The 14,510-nt window shown below is 38.3% G+C and overlaps 1 protein-coding gene across 1 annotated transcript in view; it reads right to left on the minus strand.

Moving 5' to 3' along the window:
- rasa3 (RAS p21 protein activator 3) overlaps positions 1 to 14,510 on the minus strand; it is a 49,181-nt gene that overhangs the window by 23,738 nt on the left and 10,933 nt on the right. The window contains exons 2-4 of the mRNA XM_059346163.1: positions 10,703 to 10,820; positions 7,521 to 7,624; positions 4,774 to 4,868 (exon numbers count right to left, since the gene is read on the minus strand). Of these exons, the coding sequence (XP_059202146.1) occupies positions 4,774 to 4,868; positions 7,521 to 7,624; positions 10,703 to 10,820 (317 nt within the window). The remainder of the gene's footprint in view (positions 1 to 4,773; positions 4,869 to 7,520; positions 7,625 to 10,702; positions 10,821 to 14,510) is intronic.

Genomic DNA, 14,510 nt, shown 5'->3' on the forward strand with positions numbered 1-14,510 from the left:
TAGAAATATGTAATCCTTCAAGTTATCTGAAAACATATTACTGGAGATTTAGTGTGGAGTCCAGCTGCTTCACTCTTAGATCTAATTTCCAGTGTGTGAACTTTCTCAGTAATGCCAAAAATTAAAATCCTGAATTACACATCTTACTGTAATAATAATAATAATAATAACAACTTTATTTACATAGCACCTTTTAAAAACAGCAGTTTACAAAGTGCTTTGACAGAGAGCAGTTAATCACAAGGAGAATGATGCCATAAGGCTAAAACAATTCTTACATTAAAAAAAACCCAATAAGACACAGAGCAGGAACAATCACAAGACATTCTCAGATACACAGAAATAGAAGGTAAAAGGAGTAATAAAGTAAAAAGTGAAGAAGTAAAAAGGAGTGTTTAGATAGACATCATTTCCTAAAAAGCAAATCTATAAAAGTGGGTTTCAAAAAGTGATTTAAAAGAAGTTACTGACTGCGCGCCTTATCTCCTCGGGCAGCCCGTTCCAAAGTCGGGGCGCTCTGGTGGAGAAAGCCCGGTCACCTTTGTTTTTTAGTTTTGACTTTGGAACGGTCAGAAGGGCGCCACCCAAGATCTAAGGAGGTTGGCTTGTATGGATTAAGTAATTCTGTCCAATAGCTAGGAGCCAGACCTAAAAGCTTCAAAAAAATCAGTAAAATCTAAAAACCAATCCTAAAACGAACAGGGAGCCAGTGCAAAGAAGCTAAAATAGGGGTGATGTAATGTTGTCTGTTAAAACCGGTATAGTGTCTTTATTGTATAAGGCTGGAAATGGCTGAAAAAATCTTTCAGCTAAAACCTTATACTTAGATGGTACGTATGATCCAAAAATACACTCATAAACAATAGTTATTCTTTGATAAATCCCCGTACAAAACGAAAAATACACAAAAAGTGGCACTCATCCACCAACAGAGACGCTGTATGTAAATAGCTGCGAGGCTGAATCACATCATGCCGAAGTTATTTTCCCTCTGAAGTGATTGGATTAATGACATAATGACAGTGTAGTGGTGCAGCTGTCTAGAAAAGCTCCATTAATTAACAGCATCAGTATGCAAACTCACAGGCGTTGCTCTTTCTGGCCGATTCAAGCAGAGGGAACAAACACACGCACTTACACATGTGCACACAGGCCAAACAATGTGTCCTCTATTGAAAAGAGAAGAGAGACACTCTATCTTCCTACTTCATTTGATCCATCTCCCTCGCTTTCTCTCTTTTCTCTCATTCTCTCACACATCCTTCCTCTCCCCGGCTCCTCCGATGAATGTGTCTCTGTTTCAGATCGCTGCTCCAGGGCGACACACACCCATCTGTCTGCAGATGTTACTGTTCACTGTGTCTCTGACTGTGTGTGTGTGTATGTGTGTGTGTGTGTGTGTGTGAGTAGTACTATGTGCTGGGTGTGTGTGTGCATGCGTGTGTGTAGCCATGCGTGTGGGTGACTGAGACTGCTGAATACTGAATAGTAGAAAATGTTGCACATGTGTTAAATGAGCATGGAGGACAATTGAGGAAAAATGCATCAGCTTCAAACTGGATTTCAGGAGTCACAGATGAGTAAACGGCAGCAAAAATTTAACAAAAATAAAACTACTTTTCTCTGTCGTCAGTGCATTTACCCAAACTTAAATCAACTATTTATGTATGTGCAAAAAACTGCATTAAAATTTTAGCATCTTTACAACTTGCAGAGAATACTCGCTGGACCTCACGCAGCAAGCGATATACAAGCAAATTTCTTCTTATTTTTGTTATTTATCGACAATTTTATACTACTATTCACTACTTTTTTCTTATTTTTGTTCTCCCCTTTGGTAAGAAAAATGTGTGCAAGTGGTTGAGAGCACTCTTACCAAAATAAGATCAATGAAAAAATAAAATCTTGTTTCCACTGTCCACAAATTGAATTGTCCAACATAAGAAAACCTAATTTGTAAATTTGAAGAACATAAAAACAACACATGAATATCATTTAATGAAATTTAGTTAATCTATTTTGGATTATTTTTATTCTTAGATTGTGAAATGTTTCAGCTGTAACACTGGAAAACCACATTGTTTTCATGTTATTTACATCAATTTCACAACTGCTGCAGTTCTTCTTCTTGCAGCCTTTGTTTTGGTGGCATCTCTCCAATTCTGCATCGTGTTTGCACACGGCACAACACCTGCCCTCATATGGTGTTTACAGGGAGCATTACCTATGCTAACAAACAATTATGATCAAGTGAGAAGCACCATTCAGCACACCTGCCTAAGAGCCGATTTGGGCGGTTAAGTATGCTAAGCGCATCTGGAGTTGACATGAAAAAATATGGGAGCAATTAATGAGAACGTTGCTGCATGAAGCCAAGTGAGAGGTGCTAAATGCATGGCCAATAAAACAGCTGTCAATCAAAAAAAAAAAAAGAGACCAAATTCACGTTTAAACGGTTGCATGAATTGTGCAGACTTCCCTCCACTTCACTTGTTGCACTGTGACACACAGCAGCAGACTGGAAACATGTCTGTTTTGCCCAGTGATCAACACACTCCAGCATTTGAGTTGTTCCGAATGTTTGGCTCAATGATCGGATGTGTATTTCAATATTCTCCAAAACAATTTTCATTATTTGCTTTGATCTGCCATGAACATATTCCCATAACATTCAGTGATATCCTGTTATTATCCACAACAGCAAATCTAAACCACGACCCAAACACATACTTTACTTTTCTATCACAGCCAAGTGTCATTCATTCATTTCGGAGAAATAGAGTGATTGTGATAAAAGCTGTGCGTTGACTCTTTCACCAGCTGATCCCAAACTGAGCTGTGACGGAGGAGAACGGAGGTACACACGGAGAGCCAGGTGACTTTGACCCTGCGGGCTCAGATGTTTCAGGTGCACACACGCTGTGTTTGTTTGGGTTCTGCCCTGCTTCAAACATTCACATGCAGACACAATATCACACAACAATGAGCATAAACCGCATGCAGGGGAAGTGTCTGAGGCTTCTGATGTTCCTTTGAAACCATTTTACAAACACAAACATGTTTTTTCTACAAAATCTTTTTAATAAAAGAAGCCAAACTTGGATGTATGTTAGTCCAAGCATGTTTATGTAATTTTTGCATAACAGCACCTAGCATGGGAACAGGTGACACATGCTAAAATGTAGCAGCAAGGTCATTAAGTAAGCAAACAAGCTCAGTGACATTGCTATCTACTAAACAAAATCTATCAAGTATTTGCTAACATTAGCTAACACTCATACCACAACAGGTAAGGTTGTATCAGTACAACCCATGGGTGTATTGAAATGAGCAAGGGTGTGTTTTTATTGCTTATGGCTTCCAACTTTTCCTTTATGAGAAAAAGGATCAGGTGATTGTATGCATGTAATTTAAGTATCTGAATGTAACTTTAGTTTCATACAGCAAATTCTCATATAACAGCTGTTGTTTAAATAAAGGTGGGTAACTGAAATAATAATAATAAAAGACAGTGGCAGGTGGCAATACTTGAAGGAAGCTACAACACCTCAGATGGTAAATTCAGTTTAATGCACATTTCCTTTACATTTAATATAGACGTGTTTCCACGGAGTACTTTTTGGAAAGTGGCTGACCTAAATGGCTACGCCCACTAGTTACTTAGGTACTTCTCTAGCCGCTAATCAAAGGAGTTTGAATGTGACAACAGACCAACGCGGCAAGCAAAGTTGCCAACTTTGTCGCTATATTTAGCAACTATTCAGACCCCTCTAGCGACTCTTTTTTTAAAAAGCGACTAGCAGCAAATCTTGCGACTTTTCTGGTGTTATTGGAGACTTTTGGAGGCTCGTTCCTACTCTTCTATACGAGTAGCAGGTGCCGTCCCAAAGCACTAACAAGCGGCTCAGTCCTCCTGCAGCAGTCTCTCCCAGCTGCAGTCAAAGCAGGAGCTGTTAACCCCTCAGCGTCCAGTCTGCAAATGAATCACGCATGCGACACGTCGCCGCCTCTCCGTATCCAATCAGCGTCAACTTGTTAGTGGCTAACGAGTTAGTAGCGCTAACCAGTGAGGTTGGGCGGATCGTCTTTCCCAAGCCACACCCATAGCTCACTAGAGGGAAAAGTACGTAATGGAAATGTGCCTTATGTTTATTGTATTTCTCTTTTTAAAGGGGAATAACGCATTCATTAAATCCAGCTGTTCTTCTTTTCTATATCGTGATTGATGTTATCAAACACCAATTAAACTACAAACAACAAAACCCAATACTTCCTGATGTTTTGGTTGTTGTTTTTTACATTAATAGCCTCCCTAAGAAGGGAAAGGCTGCAACAGGAATGTGAAAAGTCTGGATGAAGTGTTTGTGTTGAAGAGTTAATTCATGCAGGTAGAAGGTAAAGTGCAGCACTGACTATGTTGTTCTACTGATGGAATTAGTGTTGTGGAAGTTTTGAGTTTGCATTAACAAGGACAAAAAACCCACCTGTCTTCAATATGAACCTGTCTCAAATACAGGCATTACTCACTCTGCCACTGGGGAAACTATTGAGACTTAATGGCAGTCTTTAGTTGTTCAAAAAGCTTCAAAGATCAAGAAATAAGTCAAGAAGACTAGTCATAACAAAAGGAACCCAGCCCATGTGGTTTTTGAGGAGAAGCTGTGAAACAAAATGGGGAGCTCTATGAGAGAACAAGAAGAGAAGATGAAGAGAGTGCTTTGTTGTTTTTTTAAAGTGTGTGTGTGTGACACTGTGTTTTCTCTCTGTACTGACCTGCACTTCTGAGTCAGCGCTGACAGGCTGCAGCTGGAACCAGGTGTCTTTGCCGTGATATTTCTGCAGGTCCTCTTTCTTCACCGCAACCTTGCCTGCACACACACATTAACACACAAAGACAAATGAGCTCAGAACATAACTCACTTTCCAAGAGAGACAAAGAAAGAAAAAAAAAAGAGACCTACATGTTCAGATGCGAGCTCCGACAAACACCCACACACACCTGCTCAAACGCTGTCAATCCACAGGCCAACACATCCCTTTTTTTTAAGCACCTGGTGAACTGACAGTGGCCTGGAAATGACCCTGTCGTTTCTTATCTGAAACTAACACGTTACTTTACTGTTAACAACACCCAAGAACTGTCATGCACACACGGAGACAATAGCTGTTGATGATACAAATCACATCCTGAGAAAGGTTTTTTCAGTTTGTGGTCGGTGGTCACACTCGCACTGATACAAACCCAACACTGACACACCCTGTGTTAAAAACATCCGCCCTCACACAAACAGACACACGCCTTTTTATTGGAAGGGTGGCTTCCTGTCTGTCAAAGAATTGATTTCAAAATTCTATTGTTGGTCTACAAAGCACTGAATGGTTTAGAGCCTAAATACTTTTCTGACTTTCTACTTATAATCAATTAATCGATGATTGATTAATGGTCGTTAAGAATTTGGTCGATCAAGTGGAATTTTTAATTGATCTGTGTATCTTTTTTATTTCTATTTTATCTCAGTTTTGTGGCCCTACATGAATAAGCCAATGAGCTGAGAATTAAGTTCTATAGTTTGCAAACTGAAAGTTGGAATAACGATTATAAAACACACAGAAATACAAGAGTATTAATTGGAGCAAAACTAGCTTACTGTATCAAACCTTGCTAGCATGAATTACTAGGTTTAATTTTATCCAAAACTAATTCAAACACAAAACATACTTAAATATGCAAGATTACTGTGGAAACTAACCTCAAACATAAAACATTGAACTCCTTGACGTTTTCTTTACAGTTTAATCTCAGCTGGGTTAGTTTTACGATTGAGAGGATCAAGTCTCTTTTCGTCCTTTCAAAATAAAAGCGTCCGTTATCAAAACAGGCTGTTGCATAGTTCTGTATATATATCTTTTATTTTGCCCATGTATGCATGCAGCGATTATTCAATTAATTGATCGTTAACGTTATAGATAATCGAGTTGGCAGATTTCGCCCATCCCCTTTATGAACCATCCGGAACTCTCAGATCATCTCGGACTGGTCTGCTTTGTGTTTGCATAGTCAGAAATAAACATGGAGAGGCAGTGTTCAGTTTTTATGCTCCACATATCTGGAACAACTCCCAGAAAACTGCAGGTCTGCTGCAACTCTCAACCCTTTTAAATCAGGACTGAAGACTTTCCTGTTTGCCACTGCCTTTCAGTAATACTGCACTGTAACTTCTATTCCTTTTATATTTGATATTCTTTTAAATATTTGATCAATTATAAAAAAATATATATGTTTGAATGTACTTTTATATACAGGTGCATCTCAATAAATTAGAATATCATAGAAAAGTTTATTTATGTCAGTAATTCAATTCAAAAAGTGGAAATAACACATTATATAGATCCATTACACACATAATGAAACATTTAATTTCTTAATTTATTTAATTTCTTCTAATTATAATGATTATCATCATATAATATGATAACATTTTAACAATTTTTAAGAGTATGTTTTATATGGAAATGTTTGCCTCTGAAAAGTATGTCTATCTATATGCACTCTATATGGGCTACTGGAAATGGACTTTTCCATGATATTCTATTATTGAGATGCACCTGTATGTCACTTTCTAAAGCTTTTAATGATTTGTGTAGAGCACTTTGAATTACCCTGTTGTTGAAAGGTGCTAAACAAATAAACTTGTCTTGCCTTGCCTTGCCTTAAAATAATAAGTCGGCAGTTTGTGAAAGACAATCATTGATCGATATCAATCTCATATCTCTGTGTTTAATCGGACGCTACAGTTATCTTAGCTTCCCTCAAACTCTGGAAACAGAGTTGTCTGAAGGTTGTCTGACTCTGACTGAAGGTGACAAAATCTGTATCTCGCTTGGAAAAACTCACCGATTGATTTTAAATCGTGTGTGAAATAATGCCAATGTTTGTTCTGATCCTCAGGTTTGATTCGTTGAGTGATATAATCTGTAACCTGTGTTTGGAAAAGCACACCTGTGACCACAGCTCATTTAAATATTTAACCGTTAAATATTTTAAGATATAAAATATTTATACTAAATGTTATATAGGCATTAATGTTTAATCACATCACACATTAATATTTAACAGTGTTATTAGCGGACACCTTCGTTTAGTTGCTGAGGAAAAGCTCCTGCACCGTTTCCAAAGTAAAGTCAAATGATTTTCAAGCATTTTTAAGCTTCTCAATGAATCATATGATGTATTTTCTTCCTTGTTGTAATTATTTGTAGTGTGCACTTTCCTGTTTATCCTGCTTTATTCTCGTTTTTAAAGAGCATCTGAGTATGCAGTATGAAAATTGAGTATACAGAGCAACCAGTCATCTCTTTCCCCACCTGACATGTTGCTTTAGCTGCTGTAAAATCCCAGTAAAGTCTGTAACATGAGGCTTGTTTCTCCTTCCAAACAATCAAGAAAGTCTCCATTCATTTTCCGAGCTGAATGAGGGGTATTAGGGGGTTTATAACGGATGGAGCAGCCGTTCACTCACCGATACTGGAGTCCCTCCTGAAGACGTCCCTGTCGAAGATGTAGAAGGAGAGATGTCTGAAGCTGCGTGGGATCTCGCAGTAGAAGTCCTCCCCGTAGAACGGACTGGAGGTGAGAGGAGACACGAGGCAAACTGTGATTAGAGGGTCTGATTTAAAACTAGGATTACCAATTACTTTTGAATGTGGCTGGTTTTAATGGTGTTTTCAATGGTGTTCTGTTGGTTGTTGTTTGTTCTTTCCTCGCATTTTTTTTTCTGTACTCTCGACATCATTGAAAATACTGGCCTGCCCTCAATGATTCCTCAAGATTTAAATAAAGCATAAATGCATTTTTTAACCACAAACACAAATGTAGTTTTACATATTTAGCTGTCAAAAGATGAGAAGAAGGCATGTCGTAAGGAAAAAAGAGAGAATTGAGTCAGGTAACATAACTCCTTGTAGAATTGAAGATAAATGTCAAAAAAATGTATGCCTATGTATGCCTATGTATGCGTAAAAACAATGATTTGTGTGTGCATTTCCAGATTTTAATGTGTGAAGCTTTCATAGAATACCATGGCTGGATATGGACAGTGTGAAGTTGTTGCTAATTGTGCTACAAATAGATGCAAACACTCCAGTCCATATACTGAGCCTTGCAAACCATCGGCCAAGGAGAAGAAGAAAAAAAATCTGTTTCAAGAGTAGAGAGACCTGCTGCTGATAGGGCGGAAGAAGGCTAACTTTATTAGCTTAAGTAACTGTGTTGAATGTACAGTCATGGAAAAACTTTTTAGAACACCCTTTGTCTTAAATTTCTTGTTCATTTAGTGCCTGGTACAACTAAGGGTACATTTGTTTGGACACATATAATGATAACAACAAAAATAGCTCTTAAATTAAACGTTTGTGAGCTATTTTTGTTGTTATCATTGTATTTGTCCAAACAAATGTACCCTTAGTTGTACCAGGCATTAAAATGCACAGTAAATTGAAGAAAACAAGGGCTGTCTTATATTTTTTTCCATGACTGTCTTGTCATCAGTGCACACAAAAGCATGGCAGGACAACAACAACTTCTCCATTTTTCATGATGTTGTCACACACTTATAATAACAATCTGAGCTGGTCAGTGTCAAAAACAGGCACCTTTAGTGGTCAAAGTACTGGTGCAAAGTTGCCCCGTGTGATTACATAGCACCCCCTTGTTTTTGCCTTTTGGCTACAGCATTCTTTCTTTAACTACTAGAAAATTAACAATTAAATACAATTTCCTATCCCTATTAGTCATTGACCCACCAAAACATAGAAACGTAGGGGCCGGTTTGAAAAATACCGAAATTCCCCTTTAAACCTTCAAGGAATCATCACAGACTACATTCTTTCATCCTTCTTTCCCAATGATGATTGATTTTGTGCCTCGGGCAAACATGAAATAAAGATCACATGCATGTACATCTTGCCATGAGTCATGTGGACTCTACAGCTTGTTTGCCTACAACAATAGGCCTGTTTGTAGCTGCAAGGAAGGTACATCAACTGCCACTGTCCGCCTTGCGTTAACGACGACCGTAGATAAATTATGGCAATGAGAATCTCGTGAGCGGAGACCTCAGGGCCGCTGCTTACAATTACTGACTTCTTCTGTTACTCAGCGGACATGAAGACACACAGGATGGACAGGCAGGCAGAGGCATGACTGCATTTATAAACAAACCGAAGAATACGAGATCCTTGGATACATTTTATTCGATTTTGTCATCCCTGTATGCAGGAAGGATCTCACTTGTTCTGAGGAAAAATGTGGAAGCTCTGGGTTGTGTAATCAAAGTGGAAGGGAATCCTAATCTATTCAGCCCTGATCTTTAAGTAAAACTGTCATACAATATGTAGTATCTGCAAAGCATCTGCATGAAAAAATTCTTTATGTTTTGGCTGAGTCTTAAATGTTGACACACTCAACATTTTCTCCCATGTTTGGCCTGATAACATATGAGATATTTCCACTTCCAGAGTTTGTAATAACACACATTGATAAAAAGTTGCTCTGTAATGTAAGACATTTATATATATAAACAAAATATTTATATGAGAGAGACCAAGCTAGTGAGGAAAAATGTTTCACCTTTAAATACCATTGAAGTTCAATAGCATCATTTCATTCAACAAAATAGTGGTGAACTGTAACATCATCACAACTGTAAAAGCAGTATAAAAATGGTTTTATGTTTTTATATCGTCTTAGGCTTAACAACCTTTAAGCCTATTGTAATTCTGAGTGAAACTAGACTTCTGCACCTCCTCTTGGCTCTCTTTTTTAGGCTTTATAAATTCTGGCCCATGATGAGAGACAGAAAACTATCTCAGAGAGGTTGTTGTTCTCACCGGCTGTTCTACACATTCTGTCAGGTGATGAAAGTACGGTGACATGGGCAAACGTGCGAAAACGGCTCAATAGATTTACATTAGAAGAATCTTCAGCTTAGCAATGATACAAATTCAAAAACAAATTTTAAAAATCCAATACATACAACAGAAATGTGCTACAAATGAAAAAATTCACTGCAGAAAGCCAAAACAAACACATTAACAGCAACATGCTGCGAATACAGAAAAGATGCAAAGTCAAAAACACACAAAACCTGAAAACAAATGCAACAGAAAAACACTGCAACACAACAGGCTTTCATACACCGAGCTAACACAGCAGCATATCAGAGACCCTCAGAGCCAGAATTTAGTGAAGCAAACAAGTCATTCATGAGCTGATCATATTTTTCTGTTGCATTTGTTTTGGAGGTTTGTTTGTTTGTTTGTGACTTTGCACCATTTGCTGTCAATGCATTTGTTATGGCTTTCTGCAGTGCATTTTTCATGTGCAGCAAGTTTCTGTTGCTGTATTTCTTTTGTTTTGATTGTCATATCTGTTTCTGAATTGGCATTTCTTAAGCTGCAGCACATTTCTCATGTAAACACTGATTCAATAGCAGATAATCCTGCAGAAAAGGTTACTATTTAAGCATTGGCAACAACTTTCTACATCACAAAGCAACTGAAAGCAAATTGTTCTTTTCTATTCTTTCCCCAGAAAACAGCCTACCCCAGCTTTAAGTTTTAGCAAGTGAGAAAGTGATGATAATTTCACTTTCATGATTGCACCTTTCTGTTTACACGGACAGAGGGTGGAGAGGCACCGTACCAAAGTGACTTCTCGATGATCTTGGTCCTGAAGACTTCTTCTTGGTCCAGGTTTACAGTGCAGTAGCAGTCCCTCATCCTGTTTGGCCCCGGGTACGGAGGGATGTTTTTTGCTTCTCCTGCACAAAGAAAAGGGAGAAGAGGGAGTGAGCAGTTATTATTTAGAAATGCTGCTGTAAGCAATAACAATGTGTTTATTCAGGCACACGGCTGAAAGTGATTACTTATTTAGGAACACTGTAAGCACGCAACGTTTAGAAAGAAATAGCATTATGTAAGTTCACACCTGTTTTAGCTTTAAATAATCTGACAGCACATATAACAAGCTTAACTCTGCCAAGGTAATGACTTTTACACCGACACACAAATATTACGCCATGCACTGAGAAAACAGACGCAGTAAGTGTGTGTGTGTGTGTGTGTGTGTGTGTGTGTGTTGTCAGATCTGTGAATGAAAGAATCTGCGTGGGACATTTCCTGAATCCTGCTGAAGCCAATCTGTTCATCAAACATGTGTGACAGATAGCACTCCCTTTTCACAAGAATGTGGTCCAACCACCCAGCGAGAGAGAGAGACACACACACACACACACACACACACACATACATACAAAAACACACACACACACAAACCACAAAGGTAGTTCTCCAGTCCCTCAGGAGCAATAAATTCTCCTTTATTAAGCCATGGATCCATGTTTGTCAGCACTCTGTTCCTCCTTCTGTTTCTCTTTACCCTGAGGACCCACAGGACTCTGTGGTCTATAGTTACACGTGTGTTAGTGCAACATTGTCATTGTTTGCTCCAATAATGCTCCATTATCAGCATGAGAATCTGATGCTGCCGTTCAGTCGACTGGCTGAGCTACAGCAATGGTCGCACAGTTATTTCTGGCCTTAAAAGTTACTCACAGTGACTGATCTGCTGTCTGCAAAGCGATTTTCTCTAACAAGAAAAGACCATTTCCCCCTCTCACTCCCTTTTGAATGAACTGCTATCATCATTAATGCTATTTTCATTATTATTAAATCACTGTATAATCTGGACAGCCATGCATTTTATATTCCCGTCCTCTTTGTGCGCTCTGATAACTTGTCTCTCTGTATCTCACTTACTGTATGTGTTTGTGTGTCTGCATAAATGACTTCAAAAGAAATAATTTTAAAAATTGTTTAAAAAATTGATCAGCTACAACAGCAGTTAAAACCTTCGTGGCTTGTCACTGTAAAATCAAGTAATGCATTCATGTAATTCTCCCTTTTCAAGAATTTTGAGAGGCCGTGTCCAGTGTTTTCTAAGTACAAAAATAAGGAAAATATATATAATAAAAACAGCAGAAAAAAAATATCAGGCAGTGTTATCATCTTAAAAGTACTTTGTTGAGACACAGCAAGAAATGCTGTAAAAATCTACGACTCGTGTAGCATTTTTCTTTCTCCTTCACTAAACTTTTTTTTTATAAATGGCCAATCCTCACTTCTACAGTCTTGATGTCTGATGCTGCACTGGGAATCAGTTTGAATACACTATGCAGTAGAAATCTTGAGCTATGTTAAGGCAGAACACACAATGTGACTGTACACACTGCAGCCCTGGAGGGGGGAAGGGGAGAAAGTTGACATTTGACTCGAGATAACCGGCTGTAAAACAGCGAAACAGATACCTTCAGAATATGAAAGCCATTCTTTCTACCAGTATCTCTGCACATGAATGCATCAGACTCAATTTGAAAAGTCCTATAAATAGAAAAACAAATAGTTTTTCTGTCAACTTAAATAATTTCTATGAATAGAAAATGCTGCATCCTTCCAGCTCTGACTGGATTTCACAACAACTGAACTTGACGACAAATCTTATCACAGAACCAGTTTAATACTCGAGAAGGAAGAGCTGGTGTTTTGCAACAATAAAAAGGAGGAGGAGGAGGAGGAAGGGAAAAAAGGAGGTGAATAATCACATTAGTCATGAAGCACTCACTAACATGCAATTACACTGTTTGGATAAAACCTGTGATTTATTTACACACTGGTAGGCCTGTTCTGCAGCTATGAGAGCAATCTATTTAGTAGTCCTGCACTGAAATGTCACTATTTAAAGGATACATCTGGTGATTTTCTATTTTTGTTTAATCATCAACAAATACCATGAAAGGTTGTTGTTGAAACCAACTTTGGAGCCAAAGTCTGATGCAGCTTATTCCCCTGGGCCTGAGAGGTCCACTGTGGTCCAAAATCGGAAAAAAATGAGCCGCATTTTTTGACAGGGTGCCATGTTACTTTGTCACAATAAACTTGGGTACTGCATTCACCCACGTGACGTACGTATTGACGTACGGCCGCAGAACTGAACCCTCGGCCGTGTTTCAGTTCAGTGATACTGATACTCAGTCATGGATAAAATCAAAATAAAAAAATACACAGATTGATTAAAAATTCCACATAATCAAACAAATTCTTAATGACCATTAATCGATCATCGATTAATTATTTCCATGCCTAGTTGCTACATAGTCTTTGTAAAATGCATCATTTCAATAGTGACAAATGGCCAGTTATAAAAAAGATCCTATGTGGTTTACATCTCCACCTTTGGTCCATTATTCGGCACAGAGGATAAATATAAAACCACGCTGAGACAAACAGAGGTGATTAAGTGTCTCTCTGTGGGGTTTCAAACACAACAGTTATATGACTGCTCTCTCTGGAGGCTTATTCACACAGTAAGTGTCTCATTACACAACAATTCACAATAACAACATTCATTCACAAACTGAAAAGACACCTGAGCTGTAAAACAGGACACGCGCTCCACTGCTTCGATTTGTTGTTACAGAATGTGACTCTGTCTGTGTTTATGTGTGAGAGCAGAGCGATGACGTAAGTCTCTCTTATCTCTGTCTTTATCCCTTTACTTCCCACTGTTATTACATCTCCTCTGACTCGCTCTCTTGTTTATTCTACCACATTTGTTTTTATCTCCCTCCTGTAATCCTCCTCATTCACCTCTCCTGCTCCCGATTTCCCTCCGATTTCTGTTTTCCTCCCGCTCTCATTCATGACCTGCGAGGTCCCTTGACTGGATTGCACCATCCAAGTCATCCTAGTAACCAAAACATCATGGGATTACCACAGCTTTCTCAGCTCTTTGTGAGTGTGTGTGTTTAATGACTCAATTCACGGTGTAAAAACAAATCTCTGTGCCAAAACCTACCGCTACTGGAGAGCAGAAACCACATGATTCATAAAGTTTTGATATTTTAAGGCAACTCTGTACATCACATACAGAGTCGAAGGACAGTTAGGTTGGTTTAGCATGTTTTAGCTCATTTTTTAAACTCCAAAAAGAGATTTTACTGCCGACATTTCTCCAAACCAGCTTAGTTTAATGACTGCATTTTCTCCTGGCAATAAAGCATGAAAATCAACTTGCAGAGACATGCTTGAGATAAGTAATCAATCATAGAGAACATGAAGCTGCCTTTGGTGTTCTGTCTTCTTTAATTTGATGTTTATTAATGCAAGTTCTCTGTGTGGGTGGATTCAATTGCAACTTCTGAGAATTACAGGTCAACCGAGGCGATATTATCAACAAAGAAACTAGAGCACCAAAGATACATTTGAAACAATTCATAAACAGTGACTCATGTAAATATTCTCAAATGAATATAAGAAACAAACAGAAATGTCATGTTTTTGTCACATTTTCCACATTGTTTTCCATTGTTTTAGGTTTGAATTGTGCCTAATGAGAAGCACATGCTGGACCAGTCCTTCTACTGAATGCAGAGACTATGACTGATAATGTGATA

Source organism: Centropristis striata, chromosome 2 (genome assembly GCF_030273125.1).
Source record: "Centropristis striata isolate RG_2023a ecotype Rhode Island chromosome 2, C.striata_1.0, whole genome shotgun sequence".
NCBI classification, from domain to species: domain Eukaryota; kingdom Metazoa; phylum Chordata; class Actinopteri; order Perciformes; family Serranidae; genus Centropristis; species Centropristis striata.